The following is a 23,211-nucleotide window of genomic DNA, read 5'->3' on the forward strand; positions in this document are numbered from 1 at the left end:
CATCAGGTTTAAAACTAAAAGAGCTTTGAAACACAATGAAAGATGTTTGGAGTTTTATTTGAGTTATTCATTTAAACTATTGGTCTAAGAGATGCTGATTTGAAACCGTTGTTACATACAGTTACGGCATTTCCTGTTTCTGCCGGAGAGAGGGGAGGCCGTCCCAAAGCTTGCTGCGGTAATTTACTCCCTCCATCTGACAGGAGGCAGCCTCGTTGAGCTGCGAGTGTGGCTACAGACGGAGTTCACTCCATCACGGAGGGGTAGGGTCGAGGGAGTGGTTTGGGATTGGGCCGTAATCTTTTAACTGGATAAACAGGTGCCATGCAGGCCATCCCTATTGATTTTATATTCATGGCCAGAAAGTAAACTATGCTACATTCAACTGCAGGCATTAGTGCCCAGAAAATAAATTCAGATCAGAATTGTCTTTTCAAAATGAAGCTCAACATAAACAATTGCCATAGTTGTAATACCAGACAGATCACTAATAGCTTTTGAATCTGGTGGTGTTTATAATGTCAGAATTTATATCATGTGCAGAGCTCAATGTAAAATGGAAAGTGAAAGAAAAATTCAGGGCTATACTCCAACTCATATGGCCATTACAATTTGTCTGAGGACTTAAAGGTTACATTTTAATTGACAGAACTTGACAGTATCTTTCAATGACAAAAGTCACACATAATTAGTCAAATTCTACTGATAAGAGAGATGGACACAGTTGAGGAGTTAACAACAGTTTTATTTATACAGAGATTATAGACAACTTTAATCTGCATATGGATGTCGTCCATCACTGGGCCCTCTGTTCAGTCTCCTCAATCCTAGACTGGACTTCCTGTTGAGAAAATGTTTAGCAACGTTAGTCTTATGGCAAGTTTTGAACAAAACTTCAAGACAAATACCATAAATAAATACTCATTAATCTTGGTCAGCAATGGAAACATCTGGTCCTAGAACAGCAGTCACGAATGGAGCTCTGCATGGGGTCATCCAGGAGTTCCCATCTGAGGAAGCAACAACAGTAAAGGCTCAAACACATCAGCATGGCTTTAAAAAAAAAAAAAAAAAATCAAGTTAATAACATTTGCTAAAAAGGACCAAAAGATAAACTTCCATCTACAGTGCAGAAAAAAAGTGAACACTCGTTGCTTTGGAACAGCCCTCAATATGGCGGACCCTCCGCGTGAATGCGCAAACGGAGGGGTAGGGTGTAGGGGGCGGTTTGGGAATGGGCCTAAGTGGCGGGGAGGCCAAGGGAGGAGGGATCAAAACCTGTTTTTGTCTATTTTAACGGAGCTGGATTTTTTTTTTATGAATGACTCGCGATCTACCAGCATTGCCCCCGCGGTCGACCGGTCGACCGAGGGGACGTACTGGGCACCTCTGCCTTACACAAACAAATTCTGAAATATCAGCACAGCATCACATCCAAAATATCACAAAAAAGTAATCATAGTATGAAAAACTCCGTTGTATAGTAAATATCAAAAGTATAGTGTATCAAAAATGTATGCAACAAATGCATAGTTTGTGAAAGGATGTCATATGATGAGTCCGTAGGTCCTCATGTTAAACCTCAGGATTTCCCGACTTTCACTATATAGTAGCCTACACATAGTATGTCACAAATATGACAAATTGTGATAATGTTGTATGTCAGTTTTTTTTTTATCATAAAAAACAACAAAGTATAGTCTTTTAAAAAGAGATGTAACACAAGTCATTTTGTTGAAATGACATTTAAACAATATTTCATGTGAAGAACAGGCATATTGTTGTTGTTGAATATAAATAAATATACGAACATATTACAACATAATTGTTGTGTTGAAGAACTGCATGAACCTGCTGTTTATTGACATGAATGTAATCAATTAAATCCACACAAACATTATATAAAAAAGCAAACACAGTGATGATATATTTTTTAATGTCTTTATTTAAGCTAAATTCATCCAGAAAACTCAAGCAGAAACTAAGACGTCCACCTGAGCTCCGGGTCTCTCCGGGGTCTTAGCCGCTGTTGTATCCGAGGGAAGGCGCCTCCTGTCCGGGCTGACCGACCATCAGTCACCAGCCGCTCACTTCCTGCGGCGGGAGGCAGCTCCCTTTTTGCTGCTGCAAAGCGCAAAGAGCAGAAACAGAGTCAGATGTGTGCAGTGATCCTCTTATGGTGGGTGTAATTATAGATGGATACCCATTTCATAACATAGCAAAGGGTGGGATACAAACAAACTACTGGAACAATTTCTTGAAGCTACATTGCCCCCTGGTGTTTAAACAAGTTAGTTACAACAATATATCTAAACAGTTGTTAACTATGTTATCAAAAATGAAATCTGAAGTCAAACCAATCATAAAAGTTAGCCAAATATTGTTTTAGGTTGTGAAGTATTGTGACGACCTCCTAACCTGTCAGGCTCTCCTCTCCTCTTTCTCTGCTTCGATCTCTCAGGCAAAAAGCACTTTCTTTCAAGATAAGATCCAATCTTCCTATTCCAATCCCAAAAAACTATTTTCCATCTTCTCCTCCCTCCTGGACCCCCCCAAAAGCCCCTTCCCCCTCCTCCCTTCTGTCAAGCAACTTTGTTAACCACTTTGAAAAAAAGGTTGATGATATTCGCTCTTCTTTTTCTGACTCACCTCTACTCACCGCTGGGTCACCAGACCCTCCTTTCCCCCTCTCTCTCCAAGTGAGGTTCTTACCCTCATTACCTCTGCCCGCTCTACCACCTGTCCTCTGGACCCTATTCCTTCAAACCTCCTTCAGACTATCGCTCCTGATATTCTACCGTTTCTCACCCATTTCATCAACACTTCTCTAACTTCTGGTCACTTTCCAAACAGTCTCAAGGAGGCAAGAGTAAACCCTCTCCTAAAGAAACCCACTCTCAACCCGTCAGATGTTATAAACTACAGGCCTGTCACTCTCCTCCCGTTCCTGTCTAAAACACTTGAATGCGCTTGTCTTTAAACAACTCTCCTGCTATCTCCATCAGAACAACCTTCTGAATCCGCAACAGTCTGGTTTCAAGGCAGGTCACTCCACAGAAACTGCCCTCCTTGCTGTCACTGAGGAACTGCACACTGCTAAAGCAGCCTCCCTCTCCTGTCATCATCCTTTTGGACCCGTCTGCTGCATTCGACACGGTGAATCATCAGATCCTCCTTCGCACTCTCCAAGAACTTGCGAGCAGGCTCTGCACTTTTCCCTCAAGCTCAAGCTCAACCTTGACAAGACTGAACTGCTTTTCCTTCCGGGAAAAGATTGTCCCACTCTTGACCTAACAATCAACATTGGCAGCTCTGTTGTTTCCCTGACTCAGACTGCAAGGAATCTGGGTGTGACCCTAGATAACAACCTGTCCTTCACTGCAAACATCACTGCTACAACCCGCTGCTGCAGATACACGCTTTACAACATCAGGAGGATGCGTCCCCAGCTGACCCAGAAAGCGACGCAGGTTCTGGTCAAGGCTCTCGTCATCTCACGCCTAGACTACTGCAACTCCCTCCTGGCTGGTCTACCTGCATGTGCCATCCGACCTCTGCAGCTCATCCAGAATGCAGCTGCTCGCCTGGTCTTCAACCTTCCTAAATTCTCCCACACCACGCCGCTCCTCCGCTCCCTTCACTGGCTTCCGATCAATCAATCAATGTTTATTTATATAGCCCAATATCACAAATGTTACATTTGTCTCAGTGGTCTTCACAGTTTATACAGAATATCAGTATGACAATACGACACCCTCTGTCCTTAGACCCTCACATCGTACAAGGAAAAACTTCCAAAGAAAACCCAGTTTAAAGGGGAAAATGGGAGAAACCTCAGGGAGAGCAACAGAGGAGGGATCCCTCTCCCAGGACGGACAGACGTGCAATTGATGCCGTGTGTAAATTGAAAAGATAATACATTTGCAACATAGGTAGTCCAAATGTTTGGAAATGCATGTGTGTATAATAGGAAGGTGAATCCACGAGGATATCAATCCAGGACCACAGCCACGACTCAAGATCCAGCGCTCGCGATCCAGGACACAGGACCGCAGGATCATCCATGACTCCGGATCCCAGCGTATATAGACACCAAAAAGAAAGACATTTGGGGAAGCTGGGTTAATCGGAACATGAGAGTACACAGGTATAGACAGAGAGAAGGAAGAAGTAAGATGTCCCCCAACAAACTAAGCCTATATCAGCAAAACTAGGGGCTGAATCTAATCAGCCCTAACTATAAGCTTTATTAAAAAGGAAGGTCTTAAGCGCACTCTTAAAAACGGATAGGGTGTCTGCCGCCCGAACACAAACTGGAAGCTGATTCCACAAATGTGGAGCTTGATAAGAAAAGGCTCTGGCTCCCATTGTACTTTTAGAGATTCTAGGAACAACCAACAACCCTGCATTCTTGGAACGCAATGCCCTAGTAGGACAGTAGGGTATAATGAGTTCTTTAAGGTAAGATGGCGCCTGCCCATTAAGGGCTTTGTAGGCGAGAAGAAGAATTTTAAATTCTATCCTGTGTTCTATAGGGAGCCAGTGTAAGGCAGCCAGAACAGGAGTAATGTGGTCTCTTTTCCTAACTCTAGTTAGTACACGAGCCGCAGCATTTTGAATCAGCTGAAGCGACTTGACTGACTTCTTGGTACTCCCTGATAATAAAGAGTTACAATAATCCAGCCTAGAAGTAACAAATGCATGGACTAGTTTCTCTGCATCGTTTTGAGGCAAGATATGCCTGATTTTTGCAATATTACGTAGATGGAAGTAGGCGGTCCTTGAAATTGATTTTATGTGGGCGTTAAAGGATAAATCCTGATCAAATATAACACCAAGATTCCTTATAGTCTCACTGGAGGCCAAATTAATGCCATCCATAGTTAGTATATCTTTAGATAATTTGTTTCGTAGATTCTTCGGGCCAAGTACAATAACTTCAGTTTTGGTCGTGTTTAACATCAAAAAGTTTAAGGTCATCCACGTTTTTAAGTCCTTAAGGCAGTCTTGAATTTTATTTAGATGATTAATTTCATCAGGCTTGATTGATAAATATAGTTGAGTATCATCCGCATAACAATGAAAGTTTACAGAATGATTCCTTATAATATTGCCTAACGGAAGCATATATAATGTGAACAAAATAGGTCCGAGCACTGAGCCCTGTGGCACTCCATGGCTAACTTTGGTTTGCGTGGAAGATTCATCGTTAACACGTACAAACTGAGAGCGTTCAGATAGATAGGACCTAAACCAGCCTAAAGCAGTTCCCTGTATGCCAACTAAGTGCTCTAGTCTTTGCAATAGGATATCATGGTCGATAGTATCAAATGCAGCACTGAGATCGAGCAAAACAAGAATAGAGACAAGTCCCTTGTCTGAGGCTATTAGAATATCATTTGTGACTTTAACCAGAGCTGTCTCTGTGCTATGATGTGTTCTAAAGCCAGACTGAAAATCTTCAAATAAATCATTGTTTTTTAAGTAATCACACAACTGTTTTGCGACCGCTTTCTCAAGAAGTTTTGAGAGGAACGGAAGATTAGAAATAGGTCTATAGTTGGCTAAAACCTCTGGATCGAGGTTGTGCTTTTTAAGAAGCGGTTTTATCACTGCTACTTTGAATGATTGTGGAACATAGCCTGATAATAAAGACATATTCATAATATTTAATAAAGAAGTGCTAATTAATGGAAAAACTTCCTTCAACAGCTTAGTTGGAATTGGGTCTAACATGCACGTTGATGGTTTAGAAGAGAGAATCATTGAATGTAATTGTTCAAGGTTTATGGCTGAAAAGCATTCTAGTTTACTATCTAGTGTAATATTAGAACTTACGTTTCCGGGAGCTGTTGATAACACTATACTGGTCAAAGGCAAGAGGTCATTAATTTTGTTTCTAAGAGTAACAATTTTATCGTTAAAAAAGCACATAAAATCATTGCTACTGAGTGCTATGGGAATAGAAGGCTCAATGGAGCTGTGGCTCTCTGTCAGCCTGGCTACAGTGCTGAAAAGAAATCTTGCATTATTCTTATTCTCATCTATTAATGAAGAGTAGTAGGCTGCTCTCGCTTTACGCAGTGCTTTCTTATATTCATTGAGAGTAATATGCCAAATTAAACGAGATTCTTCAAGTTTAGTGGAATGCCATATCCTTTCAAGTAGTCTGGATTTTGCTTTATTTTGCGGGTTTCGGCATTATGCCATGGAGCTAATCTGTGTTGTTTTATTTTCTTCTTTTTCAAAGGAGCAACAGAGTCTAATTTTATTCGCAGCGCATCTATAGCACTATCAACAACATGATCAATTTGGGGTGGTGTACATTTTGTATAAGTTTCCTCCCCTACATGCAGACATGCTATCGAGTTAAGTATTGGTGGAATCTCTTCCTTAAATGTGGCTATAGCACTAACAGATAGGTTTCTGCTGCAAGAGCCGATAACTGCTAGAATCCACTTCAAGACAATGGTACTTGCGTACCATGCTGCGAATGGATCTGGCCCTTCCTACATCCAGGACATGGTTAAACCGTACACCCCAGCACGTGCACTCCGCTCTGCATCAACCAAACGGCTCGCTGCACCATCGCTGCGAAGGGGACCCAAGTTCCCATCAGCAAAAACACGTGGGTTTGCTATCCTGGCTCCAAAATGGTGGAATGAGCTCCCCATTGACATCAGGACAGCAGATAGCTTACACACCTTCCGGCGCAGACTGAAAAGTCATCTTTCGACTCCACTTCGAGCGATAGAACTATTAACAAAGCACTTATATACTAATAAAGGGCTGGCTTATCGAAAGCCAGTTGAGTAGCACTTGAAATATTTTTGCTCTATGAAGCCTGATGTACTTATATGATTCTGTTTTCTTCAAGTTTGTAAGAACGCACTTATTGTAAGTCGCTTTGGATAAAAGCGTCAGCTAAATGCAATGTAATGTAATGTAATATTGTACTTAAGTAACGTTTTGAGACTTAAAGTAACCAATTGACCATTGGCAATATTCAAATGCCCTTGACAGGACAGAAATCTATATCTTTCAGAAATACTATCAGTCTGTGTTGAACTGTGTTCAGAGTTCATTTGATTGTCTGAGGGTTTTACTGTTTCTGCAGCTCATCAATGCGGTTCCTGAGAGAGATCACCTGGAAGACAAACAGTAGTGTTTAAAGCAGAAATATCAGGGAAATGACTTTCACACCTCGAGAACTTTGATATTATCTGTTTTGAGCTGCAACATGCAGCTTTTTCCACATTACATGACCACCAATTGAACACAGTCCACAGTTTTTAAGTGAATCCTGTTTACCTAAAAATAAGTATAGGGAGAGAAGTTTGGTCCGATTTTTGAAGATTGACTAGTTTTTAACTATTCATGGTATCATTGTTCAAATGACCTAAAAGAATTATGTGTTAAACCTCAATTACTGTAGAAAGCCCTTTTCATACAAACATAAATACTGACTTGATCATAATAAATGTCAACCAAAGCAATGGAGGAATAACAAAGGGAGGATTCTGACCTATCAACATGTATCAGTGAGCGTGACAACACCCTTTTTATTTATTTAAGAAGTGCTGAAGTCTTGCTTATGTTTTTAGTAACCAAAACTAAATTCAACGTATGTATCTAGAAATCTGAAAAAGGTATTTACTTCTTCGACAGATACAGTATGCTCCATGAAATCAATGTAAACGTTTTCAATTGTAGTCTTTGATGTGTGAACAAACTAATACACCATTTGCTCACTGACCTCATATCTCTGTCTCTTGAGCCTCTCACAGTGGTCGTATTTAATGGTCTCCAGGTCGTGCAGCCACTCCCACAGCTCCTTCGCCTTATCCCTGACAAACACAAATCAAAATTTCAATAAACAAAGTTTAACAGCAGCTGGAAGTGATATGTTGCCTCATGCAAGTGAATCTGGGGTGATCTTAAATATGACTTTTCTATTTTCTGATTCTGTTGTTGTTTTGCACAGATAACACATTATTATCTTAAAGGGATTACACTAAAAAGTCCAAAGTCTGTTTGCGATGCATAATACCTTGAATCCATTATTATCTAATCAGAAAACAGTAATTAGTACCAAGGCTTAAGTAATACTTAATCATATGACTCTATTCTCTCTCAAACCTCAGTCGCTTTGGATAAAAGCGTCAGCTAAATGAAATGTAATAATAATTAGTTTTCTCTTTCTTTAATATAATACACTGTATTTTTCTACAATGTAAAATGTATTTTTTTTTAAGTCTTCAAGGTGTGTATATTTGTAATAATGGATTCAGTTCTAGAGATTTAACAAACATATTGATGGGACATTCTGATTAATTAAAGCCTATATTTGATTACAGTTTGGCACCATTAAAGGGACAGTTCAACCCAAAATCAGAAATAGAGATTTATGCAGATTGATGCTTCTGACAAATAGACATGAACAGCGCGTAGCTTTTTGTGTACAAAGAGGGGTGTATTGTTTATTGGTTGACACTAACTGAAGATACATTTGCAGCAACTAACCAAATCACTTTTTCTTTCAGGAATGTGAAGGTTTTGTGTTGTTAAGATTTAATTGAAACATTTGAATGATGATTGTGCATTAGTGATCAATGGTGTCACTGCTGTATTATTTAGACTGTGACTGTGTGTTACCCCAGATCTGCATCGCTGAAATCATCATCAACTTCAAGAGGTTTGCATCTCTCTGCCATGATCTTTTTCTTCTTTTCTCTTTCAGTCTGCTTCTTGCCTCTCTTCCCTTCAATCTAAAACAAACAACAAACAACAACCAACATTTTGTATGACTTTAAAGCAACAGTTTCAAAATAAAACAAAACACAAATAAAGGAATACAAAATGACCTTCTGCAGGTGGCTGCTGTAGCCTGATCCCATGCTGCTCAGCATGTTCTTCTTCTTGGCGTCGTCCTCCATCTTCCTGTGGACGTCTGCCTCCTCCCTTTTCTGACGCTCAGCCTTTAAGATTAAGTGTAAAATATGACAGTTAGATAGCTTGACAAATGGAAGGAAGACCACTTAGTTATGAACTGGTTTTAATGTTTCTAGATGCCCCAATCAGTTTAAAAGTAACTTAACAGTGCCTGAACATCTTGTTTTTTGCTGGCCTCCAGTCATTCAACACATCACTTGGTTGCAGTGATGAAGAAATGTATTCGGTACACTCTGACATAACTGCTAGTTGTGACGTATAGGCAAAAATATAGATCGGTCAAAAGCTCGTACTGTAAATAACAAATGATGGGAACTTGTGAAGGTGAATCTATTTGAACAGATTAGAAGAATTAAGAGGTCAGGAACACGTACCTCTCGCCTGGCCTGCCTCTCTTTATCCTTCTCAGAACGAATCCTCTGCTGCTCAGCTCGCTCTGCACGACGCTTCTCCTGAAAACGCAAATTAAAACGCAATGCTGCAAAGCTGTGCAATAATTGAGTTTTAGTAGTCTGGTTTATTTCTACATATCTGCAGTGATCCTTATGAATCATACTGAAAGCAGGCCTACAGTATGAATAGAAATTCTGCTGCAGGTTATCTATTGCATGTGAAATGCATGTTTTTTTTTCAGGTAAAATCTCACAATTCTGTCTTTGAGTCCCAGGAGCTCCTCCTCCTCCTTCTTCCTGGACTCAAAGTGAGCGTCGATCAGCGACTGCAGCTCATACAGGTCCTTGTTTTGGCGTTTCTTCTGGATGTCCTGTACGAGGCAAACAGGAAATGGCAGTTATTAACGGACAGGACAGAGGTTGTTGGCTCCAAACGCACAAATGTGTACCCAGCCTTTGAAAGTGAAACAGTTATAAGACAGGAAAAGAGATAATACATGCAAATGTTCATTGTTTGTGCTTACAATGGTCTAATTAAATACAAACAAAAACACCAGTAAGAAAAGCATATACAGTAACTTGCTGTTGCTGCCCTAATGCCACTTGTAAAATATTGCTTTACTGAAAAATATGTGGTAACTGTTCGCATTTCTATAGCAGCTTTAATCTAAATTGTAGTTTTTAAGTCTTTGTTTTTTAAGTCTCGAATTACTGTTTGACCTTCTTTGTTGTTGCTTGTTTTTAATTATGCTCTGTAAGGTGTCCTTGAGAGCTTTGAAAGGCGCCCATAGATCAAATGCATTATTATTATTATTATTAAATGGCTTCACACAACACTACTGGATAACATGCTAGTAGGAGATTATTGGTTTAAATGACTTGCATCAAAGTCCACTTTCTCGCCATCTGGGATCTTGGGAGCAGCGGGTCTGTTGAAGGGAAATAAGAACAAGAAGAAGTAACTTCAATCTGCCAGCAATGTAACACATAATGGATTTCATGAAGGGAAATACATGGACTTACTTGAACGTTGGCTTCTTCTGTTTTGTTTTTTTCAGGAACAGTGAGAAAAGACAGATATCACACTGTTAGAAATATGATTTTGGTGAGAGATTAATATTCTGCTGGTTAATCAGGGGGAGATCCATGTGAACAAGCTGAGTTACATCTGTTTCACATCTCCAGATAGAACCCGAAATGTTCCCACACAGCTGATTTAAAAGAAGCAGGTGGGTTCTAGCTCCTGTGTGTTATCTGAAATCGCCATACTAACTTTTCTTCTTGTATTTAGTTCGTTTTGTTGTTGTGTTTCTTCTTGTTCTTCATTTGTTGTTTAAGGGCGGCTGGCAAACAGCTTTTAGACGCAATACCGCCCCCTGGATTATAAATAGTGTAGTGGATACTGCCCTGAATGACAGACTTTTTTCCCACTCGTAAAAAAAAGGCGTATTCGCCGTGTGACTGCATGTGCCGAACCGTGACGTCCGAACCGTGACGGTACGGGACGAATACGGATACCCCTATCGCACACCTTTCACAACAGGGAGTTTGACTGTCATTACTGTTAATTGATGTGCAAAGAAAACACAGATGGGATTGTAACAGAAACAAATAACTACGTTTGTGATTAGCTTTTTTCTATGGGACCCTCACAATATAAAAAGACAACAGACAACACAGGAGGAAAAACGCAAGCAAGCAACAGCGACTCAGCAGGAAATACAAACAACCATCTTGATCGCCCTCGTCATCTGGCAGAAAACATTCATGCAAAAAAGAAAAGCAGACATGAGCAGTGGGGCCCGTAACCATGACTCAACATTTCTGAATCCTCTACCATGATCCCCCACGCCTAAAACAAACTGACACTTTCTGGCTTCCGCTAAAGGAAGATCAGTGAAACAATCTTTATATGTTCATGTGCGGAAGGTGAGAAAGGACAGAAGAACGTTAGGGCCAGGAATAGAGGAAAAAGACAGGTTGGATCTTTAGTTTGCATTATGAGAATGAAGTCGAAAAGAAATGTTGAGAATAAAAAAATCAAAATATTAAAGTTAGAAGGTTGAGGGAAAGAATAACATAAAAATGTATAGAATAAAGTAAATATTTAAAGAATAAAGTAGAAATTCAAAGAATAAATTAAAAATGTAAAGAATAAAGTAGACATTTAAAGAATACATTAGAAATGTAAAGAAGTAGAAATCTCTGCTCCAATGAAGAGAACAAAGCCATCAAGAATGACTAATTTTGGGAAAGAAGTTGAAATGTCTAGAATATAACAAACCAAGAGAGCGTTACAGAAAGTTTGACGTTGGAAGCATTTCCATGATATTCTCTTTGTATCAACTTTGTTCCTTTTATTTCATCTTCATTCTCAACGTTTCAACTTTCTTAGACTACAATCTTCTTGTTCCCCCTCATGCTTGGCCCTAATAGTCTTCTGTGGTGAAAGGGTCCTCTGCAGACAGGGAAACAGAAACGGGTCTAATCGACGAACAGAGAATACAAATCCACATACCTCCCTCTTCATAGGCGTCTGCATGCAGCAAGCGTCCAAAGCAAGAGCAAAAACAAAAGAATCATTAGTGGTCGGACTGGTCAAGCCTGCTCCTGTCCGCTCTACATTGCAGAGCTTATGCAGCACCTTTAACCTGGCAGCCACTGCAGGAGTACCATGACAGTGGGTTTTGAAACAGGGATCTCCAGAGCAGCGAAGTCTGGGCATTATATCAGCCAGCGTACAGCGAGGCCTGGGACTTCTGCAATTGCGCCATTTGTTTGAAGGTGTCTTCACAGATCATACAAGCATTTCAACAAACAAAACAACATTTCCATGTAAGAATTGAATAGTGATGACAAATGCTTTTCATTGCAACACCCCAATGCTTTAGAGCAGTTTGCCAGACTCACTCTTCATCATGGAAATAAATATGCTAAACATGGACTGAACAGAGGCAAAGAAGAACAACTTTTACATGACTGAAATTACCCATCATGCTTCCTGTTACAGCCTTAAAGATGAGCTTTTCCAAAATGTAAATATCGGCAAAAGAACAAAACAAACCATTTATTGCATATTGCAACCAGATGTGTGCATCCTTGTTTTAGCCAGAAATTAGGTCATCATGACTCAGTAATACAGCTTAGTTTAAACCATTTCACACAAGTCAAACTTAATAATTTGAGAACTTCAATTAAGTGGTTCAGATACATTATTTTATTAGCAACATACAATCTGAAATGCAAAGAGACAGGCTCGCACTAAGCTTACAAAACAATAAAAACTGAATTCAGATTGAAGAAACCAGTCAGCGAAATGGATCCATTCCTGTTGGGAGAACAAAGTTTAAAGTAGCCGTTCAGAATAAATGAATATTGAAATATGAAACCCTTACCTTCAGGAATTCACATCTGTGATGGTAAATGGCCCAATGACTGCTTTTTGTACCATTCCATGTTTCTCTGCAAACATATATATTTTAGTACAAGTCAACAAATCAAGTGTAATACAGCAGAAGTTGTGTACATACCTGACGCAACACTCCTCTGCCTCCTTGACTTGCATTTCGATTCACAGCAGTCACAAAGATTGCTCTGGGCCAAGTTGTCCAGCAACTCCCAACTGAGTTCATGAAGATTGGATGAAAAGATAATTAAAATGCATCTCATACTCTTCTTAGTATGTATGCTGCGTGTATTTTGTTGTGATGTTTTGTTTTTGTTTTGATGGCAGGGAGAAGCATTCATCTCATTGTACATGTATAATGACATTAAACTATTCTATTCCAAATAAAGTCTCCACGAAGTTTGAACAGTTACGAATGGAATCCATCTGTATCTTCAGTAGACTGGGCTAAAGCTGAATAAGTCATCTCATGTAAAACAAATTAACCTACAATTAAAATTCTGATATATTGAAGTCATATTTTTACCCATGCCCTTTGACAAAGTGGCAGGCTTTCTTAGTGCTGTCAAGACCATTGGGATCCCAAGCCAAAAGTTCGCAGTGGATAAAGACCTGTTGAGTAGAGGGAAAATATAGGAGTCATAAATTAATCTCAGTTTCCACAATCAAACCTTGCATCTGAACAAAAATGTACAATTTAGAAGGCCAAGTTACCTCTTCTCCCATAGCAAACTTAAAGGTCTGAAGTGATAGGCGCATCTCCGATGACTTTTGCCTAGGTTCAAATTTTGATTGTGACAACACACTTTCCAAAAGACATCTGTTGGGTTAAAGAAAATTAATTAGCATATTACCAAAACACATTTTTTAAGTCAATGCTTATTGCCATTAGAGTACCCTTTATTGGAGATTATAGGGTACATGGTGCTTTCAGGGTGCAGCTCTGGTGTGGTAGCTGCTACACATTCCTCAAGAAGCAGCAGCAAGGGCTGATGGGTCTTCTGCACCACACTAGCCATGATGGGGATGATGGAGCCCAGAAGATAGCGTGTACATTCAGCGGGGCCTGAGAAGTCGTCTAGGGCAGTAAAAAGGAAAAGAGTCATTAAGTTACAAAAGTCAGGGAGAGCTGCCGTTTGTAGAGAGTTTCACATGTTGTTTACCCACCATTCATAAGGCCAAGGGTAAACTGCAGATCTCCTAGACCGTAGGTTTTAAACACCGGGTCATAGATCTGCTGGCTGGAATACCAGTCTTTGGGCCTGCACAAAATAAAGCAGAATGTGTACAGAAAATGCTGCCTCGTGAAACTGAAAACGTATTAGCGCGAGCCTGTGTACTCACATTTAATTAAAGCTCATTATTAAATGTTACTCCTATGGTAACATCAATGTTTATCTATACAGCCCAATATCACAAATGTTACATTTGTCTCAGTGGACTTCACAGTTTGTACAGAATATCAGTATGACAATACAAAGTCATAAAAGACAGTCGAAAATAAGTACATATTAACTACTTCCTCCAAAATACTAAAAACAAGAGTCCTGATACTTAAATGTGTGATGTCCATTTAAAACTATGGGAGCAACTCAATGGACAATGAATTGGGAAAACTGATAACACAGAGTGCACATTGGGGAATGTTCTCAGTAAATTGGTAGATTCTTTTGTTGAGAATACTCAACCCATTCATTGTCTATGTAGCAGCTTCAGGCTTTATAACTGATGACAAGTTTGTGACAGACTTCCATGGTGGCTGGCTTTGAGGGAGAAGCTTATTATACAATTGAACTTTCACAGGCCATGGAAATGCCATATTGGAATAGTTAGTGAAGGGTCACCCTTTAGCACCTTATGTTGTAGTTGGTATGAACACCAACCTCTCATATGCACAGACAACTGGGTGAGTGAAGGCCAAATTGTAAGAATCATCAGAAGCAGCATAGGTCAGATCATTGCTGTACAGCAGCACATCCCCGGTGACCTGTTAGAGAGACAAAGATCCCCCTGAGAGAGCTGTAGGAAATATAGTAGACTCACAGCTTGCAGGTTTAAAAAAATATATATATACACACATACCAGTATCCTAAAGTTACAGTCAGTGAGATCCACATAGAAGTAGGCCTCTCCTGCTGAGAAGCTGGTTGGGAAACAGCTACCCAGACGGAGAAGCGACGTGTCGGCCTGGGGTCGGCTTTCTGTCCACATCAGCGTCACAAAATCTGGCCCACAGTCCACTTTCATGTCTGCAACTAAAATAAATTAGCTTTAGACTCAACTATTTGAGTCAAGGATAATAACATGATTTTAATTGTTTCCAGTCTTACCTGCATATACCGCCATGGCAGCTGCCAAGCTCAGAAGCAGTGCACCTTGACAAAATGAAACCATCATGACTGCATGCTTGCTACTGTCACAGTGCATGTTCTTATACCTTGTTCCTGAGAGGCATCAATCAAGATGACGTCTTTCACCTGGTGCCTGTCAGCAGGCCCAGCTGCAGCAGCCAGCACACTGATTACAGCATGGGGAGCATCCAATCACATTAGTCCTTACACCCAATTCATTTTCATTCAGCTTCATCAGCAGCACAAAATTACCATTTGTTAATCAATTTATTATCCTGTCTGACTACCTTCAATTCTTATTTAAAACACTTTAAGGATGATAGTGCATTGGTTGTCTTCCTGAGGTTTTGATTTAGTTTTGCTGCTATATATATATTAACATTAATATATGTATACGTTGGGATTCTTTGTTCAACGTCAAGTCATGCAAGAAAAAGTTTTCTTTGAGAATGAAAAGGCGAGTCATTTCTAAACAAATCATTTGGGGGAAGGTAGTATTCCTTTATCAGATGTCCTGTATTCAAATGTGTTATTTTTATATCTGAAATGTTTCAGTTAGTATTCAGTGTGAGAAAATATCCACACACATCTGAATATTAGAGTTGGTGCTATGATGTAATCTTTTAACTGGATAAACAGGTGCCATGCAGGCCATCCCTATTGATTTTATATTCATGGCCAGAAAGTAAACTATGCTACATTCAACTGCAGGCATTAGTGCCCAGAAAATAAATTCAGATCAGAATTGTCTTTTCAAAATGAAGCTCAACATAAACAATTGCCATAGTTGTAATACCAGACAGATCACTAATAGCTTTTGAATCTGGTGGTGTTTATAATGTCAGAATTTATATCATGTGCAGAGCTCAATGTAAAATGGAAAGTGAAAGAAAAATTCAGGGCTATACTCCAACTACATTACAATTTGTCTGAGGACTTAAAGGTTACATTTTAATTGACAGAACTTGACAGTATCTTTCAATGACAAAAGTCACACATAATTAGTCAAATTCTACTGATAAGAGAGATGTGTGAGAGAAACTTCCTGCTCAGCAATGTAGATGGAAGGAATGGAGGCTGGAGTCCGCTTTATATCAAACACTGAGTTTAATGAGAGCCAACGGCCGTGAGTGAGCTCAAAGCGTTTACACAACATGCTATGAGAAAACCCTCCAACTCACTGAAGCATTACACAGAAAACACAGACGATCTACCGGAGAATCCGGGAGGGGCCTCTATTTCGCGCGTCTTCTGATCGATAATCACAAAAACACATGGATTCAGAGACAAAGACAGTCTGTTAAAGTCCTCTGGCAGTTAGTCACAGTCCCCCAACAGGAAAGCGGAACCTTTAACCCTTTAACCTTTAAACCTTTAAACCCCTGCTCTAAGTTATGGTAGACCTATGTGAAACACAAAATGCTTTTTGGTACAAACACTTAAACAAAATATTTCCCTCACAGATCCACGCTTTTATCAATTCATTGATAACCAATTAACATTAGTCTAAGAATATTTTCAGTCACTACTTGAATCAAATAAAACGTCCTCAGAGTTGGGTGGATTCCTCATTACATTAATTACATCAAAAACAGAATAAGATTGGAACAGCCAATCACAATGGTTGATACAGACAACCATAATAGAAAAATCATCTTTCTTCAGTGTTTGATTTCTTTTGTCAAAAAGCACAATAATAACACATATGCAATACAAAAATATAATAGTAAAATATATGTTTCAAAAACAAGATCTTTTATCATTTATCCCTCAGTTAATCTCATTCATCAAACACAAATTCAAATTCAGCTTACATCTTTAAAGATTTACTTCAAGGCAATTACTTATTAAAACACGATTAGAATGTAGGATTATAAGAAATCCAATTGAGGTATAAATCAGAATCATAAGGGATCCAGTTAAAATTCACAGTTAAGGTATAAATTCACAGTGATGAATCGATCAATCTGTAATCTGTAAAGGTACAGTGTCCTCAATCTTTAGCATTACTTTTCGTTTACTTCAATACACTTATTCAAGAGTAAGGCACTTTACTACATACATTTTATTCAAATACATTTGTTCAAAAATCTGAAAAGGAAAAGTTAGGCATTTTATTTCAACAACCTGAGGAAAGAAAAGTCAAAACATCTATTCGTTTGAAACCGTCAGGCAGGTAATTGTATTTACTGTATCAACAATGAGAGAGACTAGGCCCTCGTACTGTTAAGATTGCTCAGAGTCTGTGGGGAAAAGTTGTACCAATCCTCAGCCTCCTCGCTAATTCTGGATGCTATGTCCAGCTAACTAAACCAGCTTTCGTGAAAGGAATTGGGCTAAACATGGTAGAATGCATAGATTCTGGCATATTTTGGCACAGCAAACAGTTACTAATATTGTGTTCATGTGCGTAGTCTAACATTAAACTTGCTGCAGAATTAGTTTTAGTTCGTTTAAAAGGAGTGATTTAAGGCCTTTTTGAAAAATCTACATCACCTGCTGAGTATTTAAGTGGAGTGGATAGAACATTTGTTTTTTCTATCTAAATGTAGCATGCAGTAGCACCTGGATTGGGAACCTGGTAATCTGGTTTCCTCGTTGTACATTTTACCTGGTAATGATTAAGGATAGTAACATTGTCTGTTATAATATTAGAAATATCTTATTGTTCAATACATTATCAATCTGAAAATATCAATTAATTTATTTTGTTTAGTGTGAAAGTGTAATCTGATCTGACAAAATATATTTGTTTAGTGTGAAAGTGTAATCTGATCTGACAAAATATATTTGTCACCACTATGTAACACATATCTGTTCATCGGAAATATAAAAACAATCATTAATTGTACATCTGTAATCATCTGGTCATTCAATTCAAATGTTATCTTTGTACAAGAGCTCGAAGAACATGTCCTCCTGACTCGTTCTCCTCCTCTCTTTATGACACAGAATATCTGGTGTGTGAAGGCATCCCGATACTGTAGATTAGCACTGAGGTGCTGATTGGCTCAAAACTCTTCTTCCCCAGAGCACCATATTTCAAACCCCCCAATTGCTCTGCTTTTTGTGGCTCATTCAGTGAGCACTTTATGATCTCCCAGTGAACCAGAGGCTCATCTGCCTGCATTCCTTCTGCTATCTGCTTGAGAGCAGAGCCTATTCCAAGTGGCACATCCAGATGCAACCCCCGTGATGGGAGAGGTTAGGAAGAAATCTGCCCTTCCAAGAACCATGGAGCCTCTGAAGCCATCGCTCGTCCTGCAGAGTTGTCTGTTTGGCCCCCCCCCCGAGCAGAAAGATGAAGAAGCATCCCATCCCATCAGAAAGTTGAAGATTAGAATCCTCTCATCTCGAAAGACCTCGTGCCTCCTTGCCCGTGGCTGGGGGTGCTCTCTGCAGCCAGAGGGTGTGACCCTCTCTCTCTGACCCTTGACCTTCAGAGCTGTCCTAGTGATTGGGTTAACACTTGATAGGGATGTTTTCCTGAGTGCAGACAACTCAAAGTAATGGATTAGCACATTATCATTCAATTACAAAAATACGATAGGCCCCTCAGAATTATTTGGGAGCCTTCCTGACACATGCACATGCATACATGTAAGGTTTGTGTTAGTCATTTAACATGCAAGAATCATATACTCATCAGTCCAAAGCAGAGAAATGTTATTTTAAGTTAAATGTGAGCTAGTCCCTGTGGATATAACCCGTTCTCAATTATTCTAAATATTATATTAATTCACCATTTACCGTTTGATAAAAGATTAGTTTATCAGAAGTACATTTCCTCTTCCATAAACATAGGTTTGAGAAATGAATGTTTCAATATGAGATCAATTACTCAAATATAGTTGACTCTCCCCTCCCTTTTCTTACATATGTCACATAATGTAATAACAACGTAGGAGTCTATTTAAACATGGTATCGTCTATAAGCTATTAATCGAGAAAACTCAGTATCAGCACGCAACTTGCAAATAACTCTTCTCTCTTTCCTATCCCTCTCTTATCCTCATCTCTCTATTCTTTCTTCCACATCTCTCTCTATTCTCTCTCTCTATTCTCTCTTTCTATTCTCTCCTCCACAGCTCTCTCTATTGTCTCTTACTTCAGTTAGATATGAAATAAAACATACGAGTCCATGTAAGCATGGTAGAGGTCATAATCCATCAGTTGAGAAAACTCAGTATCAGCTGTGCGCAACTAACAAAAACAATTGTGAGAACCATATATTATGCAGGAAATGCACACCTTTGTTGAAAAAAACAAAACAAACAAAAACAAAGCATCTCTGATTTGGGAGGAACAGCTTCAACCCCCTTAACATCTGAGTCACCACTGAAGGCATAGCATGAATGATAGTGGGCGTCTGAGGGTGTCTTTACTGAGAAATGTCAAACAAATTCAAAACCTTACATTTGAAAACAGGTTTGCATTCCTCCACTTAAGGTGACGTTATCATTGGAAACAATAAGAACAAACTATTTTGATATAGAATCTATAAATTGAATCTTTAGAGCAGAACAGAATGGTTGTAGTTTTAGCCTAAGCTCCGTGCAGCCTCATGGTCTATATAATGTGAATATATGTAGTAGACAGTAACAGGCCCCTGACAACAGGCCTATACTAAAAATGGTAGGGGCTTTTCACAGCTTGCCAACCTGCAGGCATCCTCTGCATAGCAGTATGGATAGCCTTAAAAAAACAAACAAACCCACTCTGTGGTAACGAGAATCATATTTCTGACCCCTGTGCCCAAGTGAAGCCGTTTGACTCATCTGACTGACCCAAGGGTTTGGAGCTGGTGTGACAGGGAGGCTTCCAAGTGTTCAGAGCAGACGTCAAGCTTTCAGTTCATGGCTCGGTGGGGGGAGCAGACCCATGTGAGACAGTATCAACGGCTGTAAAGTTCAGTTTGAGGAATGTCATTCTCTCTGGGAGCAGGAAATGGTGTCCATTCTCGGACCAGACCATTAATGTCATGTAGCGCAGCCATAGCATCTCTGTGACTGCACACAGCCTGTCTGTAGTAGGGCAGAGCTGGGTGACTTTTAGTGAAGCCGTCCGAAGCCATAGACAACAAACGGAACACAGGATCATCAATGTCTCTCTTTACCAGTGGCTCAATCATAAAAGAAATTAGTGGGGAAATGTGGAACACTAATCCATCATGTGAAATGTTGAGTTAATTTAAATAATTACTTATGGGATGAAATCAAATTATCATTAATATTAGAAACTAAAGTCAGTTAAAATAGGACTTGCACGGATCAGAATCTAATCAATACACCATTTTCCCAGCTCTGTAATGAAATGGATGACAAGCAGGTATGCAAACTTGTCACCTTTTGAATCCAAACTAGGTCGTTTGTGTGATTCATGTAGATCTGCAATACAAATATTATTTGGGGCATGGGCAAGGTTGCCAACTCTGGGTACCTGGCTGGATTGAGATTTCGATATCATGGGTTTAATTACACACATGCGCACGAAATGACTGCTATCGTGTCAGTAGCGGGACCTTAGCATATATGTAGGATATGTATATAATATATATATATAAATGCACAATATTGGACTCAGACTATAAAAGGGCACACAGTTTCATTCACTAATGAAAGTCAAACACATGTTTGTTTCCACTGTTTTATTGTGTGCCTGTCATGATAAGCAATTAATTGACTTATCAGCTCCTGAGTATTTTTTTTTTGGGTAATCTATGGTAGGGCTAACTCATACAGTGGTGGGGCTCAAATCAGTATTTGAAATGTAATTACATATTGATTGATTGATTGAAAAGTTTATTAACAGCTTGTATATTGGGTACAGTACAGCTCAAAAAATACAATTGTCAAGGGGATGCAGACCGGAGAAAGACTTTCGTCTTGTTTACATCAGGGTCCCCCATTTCCAATTCATCATGTCATTTAAGACATATAAGACATATTTGACATACAGATGGCTATATCGCCCCCTTGACGGTGAAACGCCACGCATGAGGTTTGGATTATTTCCCTGTCTCAATCCAAATGGAACTGTATGAAAATAAAGGCACATTTGTGTGACAAAATTGACATGCTGAAAACCCAACCCCGCAGCGGCGCTGTCTGGGGGGATTTTTTTTTTTTTTTGAAATACTAACATAAAATACACATTCTCTCTTGAGATGAAAAATAAATCCATCGACAGTATTACTACACGACATATTTAAATGAAGCTGAACCTGCTGCTCCTCACAGAGGAAAAAGGCTGTGTGAATTACTTTACATTTGTGGATGGGTGGATATCCCCCACTGTCCTGTGTGTGAAAAATGGAAGACAGCCCACACCTATCAATCATCAAACCGTGGGGTCCTATTTCATTTTCAGCATGAAGCGAACTGAAAAACCTTTCCGGCTAACGTTAGCTTTAGTACTCTTGTTCTTGAGTAGAAGTACCAGAGTGTAGGAATACTACGTTACAGCAAGAGTACTGCATTAAAATGTTACTCAAGTAAAAGTAGAAAAGTATTCTCATCAAAATATAGTGGAAATAGCGACAGTAAAGGTAGTCGTTGTGCAGATTGGTCCATTTCAGAATAATATATGATGTGTTTTATAATGATTGATCTGGTAGACCTGCAGCTAGTCTGAAGTACTTTGTAGACTGCAGGGTAGCTTGTGGATTTACTCCAGGTGGAATTAAAGTCTGATTTAACACTTGATTATATTTCACATAATTCATCCAGATCCGCAAAGTAACTGAAGGTATGAAATACATGTAGCGGAGTAGAAATACACCATGTACCTCTGAACTGTAGAAGTAGAAGAATAAAGTGGCAAAACATTTAAATCAAATAAAGTACAAGTATCTCAAAATAGTGCTCAAGTATAGTCCCTGTTGAGTTTATGAACTTAGTTACACCAGTGGCTATACAGATAGAAAGACTAAGCCTTACACAGAGGCATGAAAACACATCTATGAAAAATGCTCAACAATGCTGCCAGAACCACAAACTGACTGCTACAATTAAAATGAATGCCTCTATCCATCTCCATCAGATGTATATAGCACCTTTCAACGCAAGGCAATTGAAAGTGCCTTACAAAAAATGAAAGACATTAAGCATTAAAAGAAAAGTTAATAAAATAAGCATTAAAAGGACAAATACATGGATAAAAGTTACAGTGCGGTCTAAAATATGACTAGTTCAATTAAAAGCATAATAACTGAACGCTGCTTCTCCATGTTTGGTTCTGACTCTGGGGACAGAAAGCTGACCAGTCCCTGAAGACCTGAGAGATCTGGATGGTTCATAGTTTAGCAGGAGGTCAGACATGTATTTTGGGCCTAAACCATTCAGTGCTTTATAAACCAGCAGCAGTATTTTGAAATCTATTCTTTGACACACAGGAAGCCAGTGTAAAGACTTCAGAACAGGAGTGATGTGATCCACTTTCTTAGTGTCAGAGAGGACTCGAGCAGCGGCGTTCTGAATCAGCTGCAGCTTTCTAATAGATGTTTTAGTGAGACCTGTGAAAACACCATTGCAGTGTCCAGTCTACTGAAGATAAAAGCATGGACAAGTTTTTTTTTAAATCCTGCTGTGACATTAGTCTTTTAATCCTAGATATGTTCTTTAGGTGATAGTAGGCTGATTTAGTAACTGTAAATCACTTACACGTGTTGTGTGTGGTGTGTGTGTGTGTGTGTGTGTGTGTGTGTGTGTGTGTGTGTGTGTTGTGTGTGTGTGTGTGTGTGTGTGTTTGTTTGGTTGGGGGTAGCCAGATGTTCCTCTTTGTGCCTTTAGGCCATAAAACCCCCAATGGTCGCTCTGTGGTCTTGCTCAGATTCTCTGCCCCTCCAAAGGTCACGCCTGTGATTGACCTCGGGTGCAGGATTTTAGGAGCGGAGGAAAGGGGAGATTCCGTCCAAAATGCAAACCTCTCCATGACTTGTCTTTAAAACGTTCTTTAAGTCCTGTATTAAGTCTTCTGTTATGTAGCGGAAAATCCCATTTAAAAATGAAGAGCAAAATAGTTTAGTTTACTTCTCTGTCTGTTCGGATTTGGAAATGTTTATGATTTATTTTGTGTGCTCGTGAACGAGAGAAGGAGAAAAAAACATCTA

At 39.4% G+C, this 23,211-nt stretch overlaps 2 protein-coding genes across 3 annotated transcripts; both read right to left on the reverse strand.

The window, feature by feature from the left end:
- Positions 1-921: 921 nt before the first annotated feature.
- On the reverse strand, positions 922-12,118 carry LOC117444637 (troponin T, fast skeletal muscle isoforms-like). The gene is made up of 10 exons (XM_071202761.1): positions 12,087-12,118; positions 10,228-10,273; positions 9,599-9,715; positions 9,327-9,404; positions 8,865-8,978; positions 8,656-8,768; positions 7,757-7,847; positions 7,107-7,147; positions 1,995-2,124; positions 922-1,010 (listed from the first exon to the last, which is right to left on the reverse strand). Exons 1-9 carry the CDS (start codon positions 12,116-12,118, stop codon positions 2,088-2,090), a joined length of 669 nt encoding a protein of 222 aa, XP_071058862.1. The 3' UTR covers positions 922-1,010; positions 1,995-2,087.
- A 420-nt stretch (positions 12,119-12,538) lies between these two features.
- On the reverse strand, positions 12,539-15,181 carry LOC117444634 (zona pellucida sperm-binding protein 3-like). 2 transcript variants are annotated; one of them, XM_034080078.1, is made up of 10 exons: positions 15,081-15,181; positions 14,833-14,999; positions 14,634-14,737; positions 13,918-14,012; positions 13,648-13,828; positions 13,465-13,570; positions 13,277-13,362; positions 12,875-12,966; positions 12,740-12,806; positions 12,539-12,672 (listed from the first exon to the last, which is right to left on the reverse strand). In XM_034080078.1, the coding sequence occupies exons 1-9, from the start codon at positions 15,175-15,177 to the stop codon at positions 12,742-12,744; spliced, it is 993 nt and encodes a 330-aa protein (XP_033935969.1). In that variant the 5' UTR covers positions 15,178-15,181; the 3' UTR covers positions 12,539-12,672; positions 12,740-12,741. The 2 variants fall into 2 exon arrangements, with proteins under 2 accessions (XP_033935969.1, XP_033935968.1); XM_034080077.1 differs by having other exon boundaries at positions 14,833-15,005.
- Positions 15,182-23,211: the final 8,030 nt, after the last annotated feature.

The sequence above is a fragment of the Pseudochaenichthys georgianus genome, unplaced genomic scaffold (genome assembly GCF_902827115.2).
Source record: "Pseudochaenichthys georgianus unplaced genomic scaffold, fPseGeo1.2 scaffold_864_arrow_ctg1, whole genome shotgun sequence".
Lineage (NCBI taxonomy): Eukaryota > Metazoa > Chordata > Actinopteri > Perciformes > Channichthyidae > Pseudochaenichthys > Pseudochaenichthys georgianus.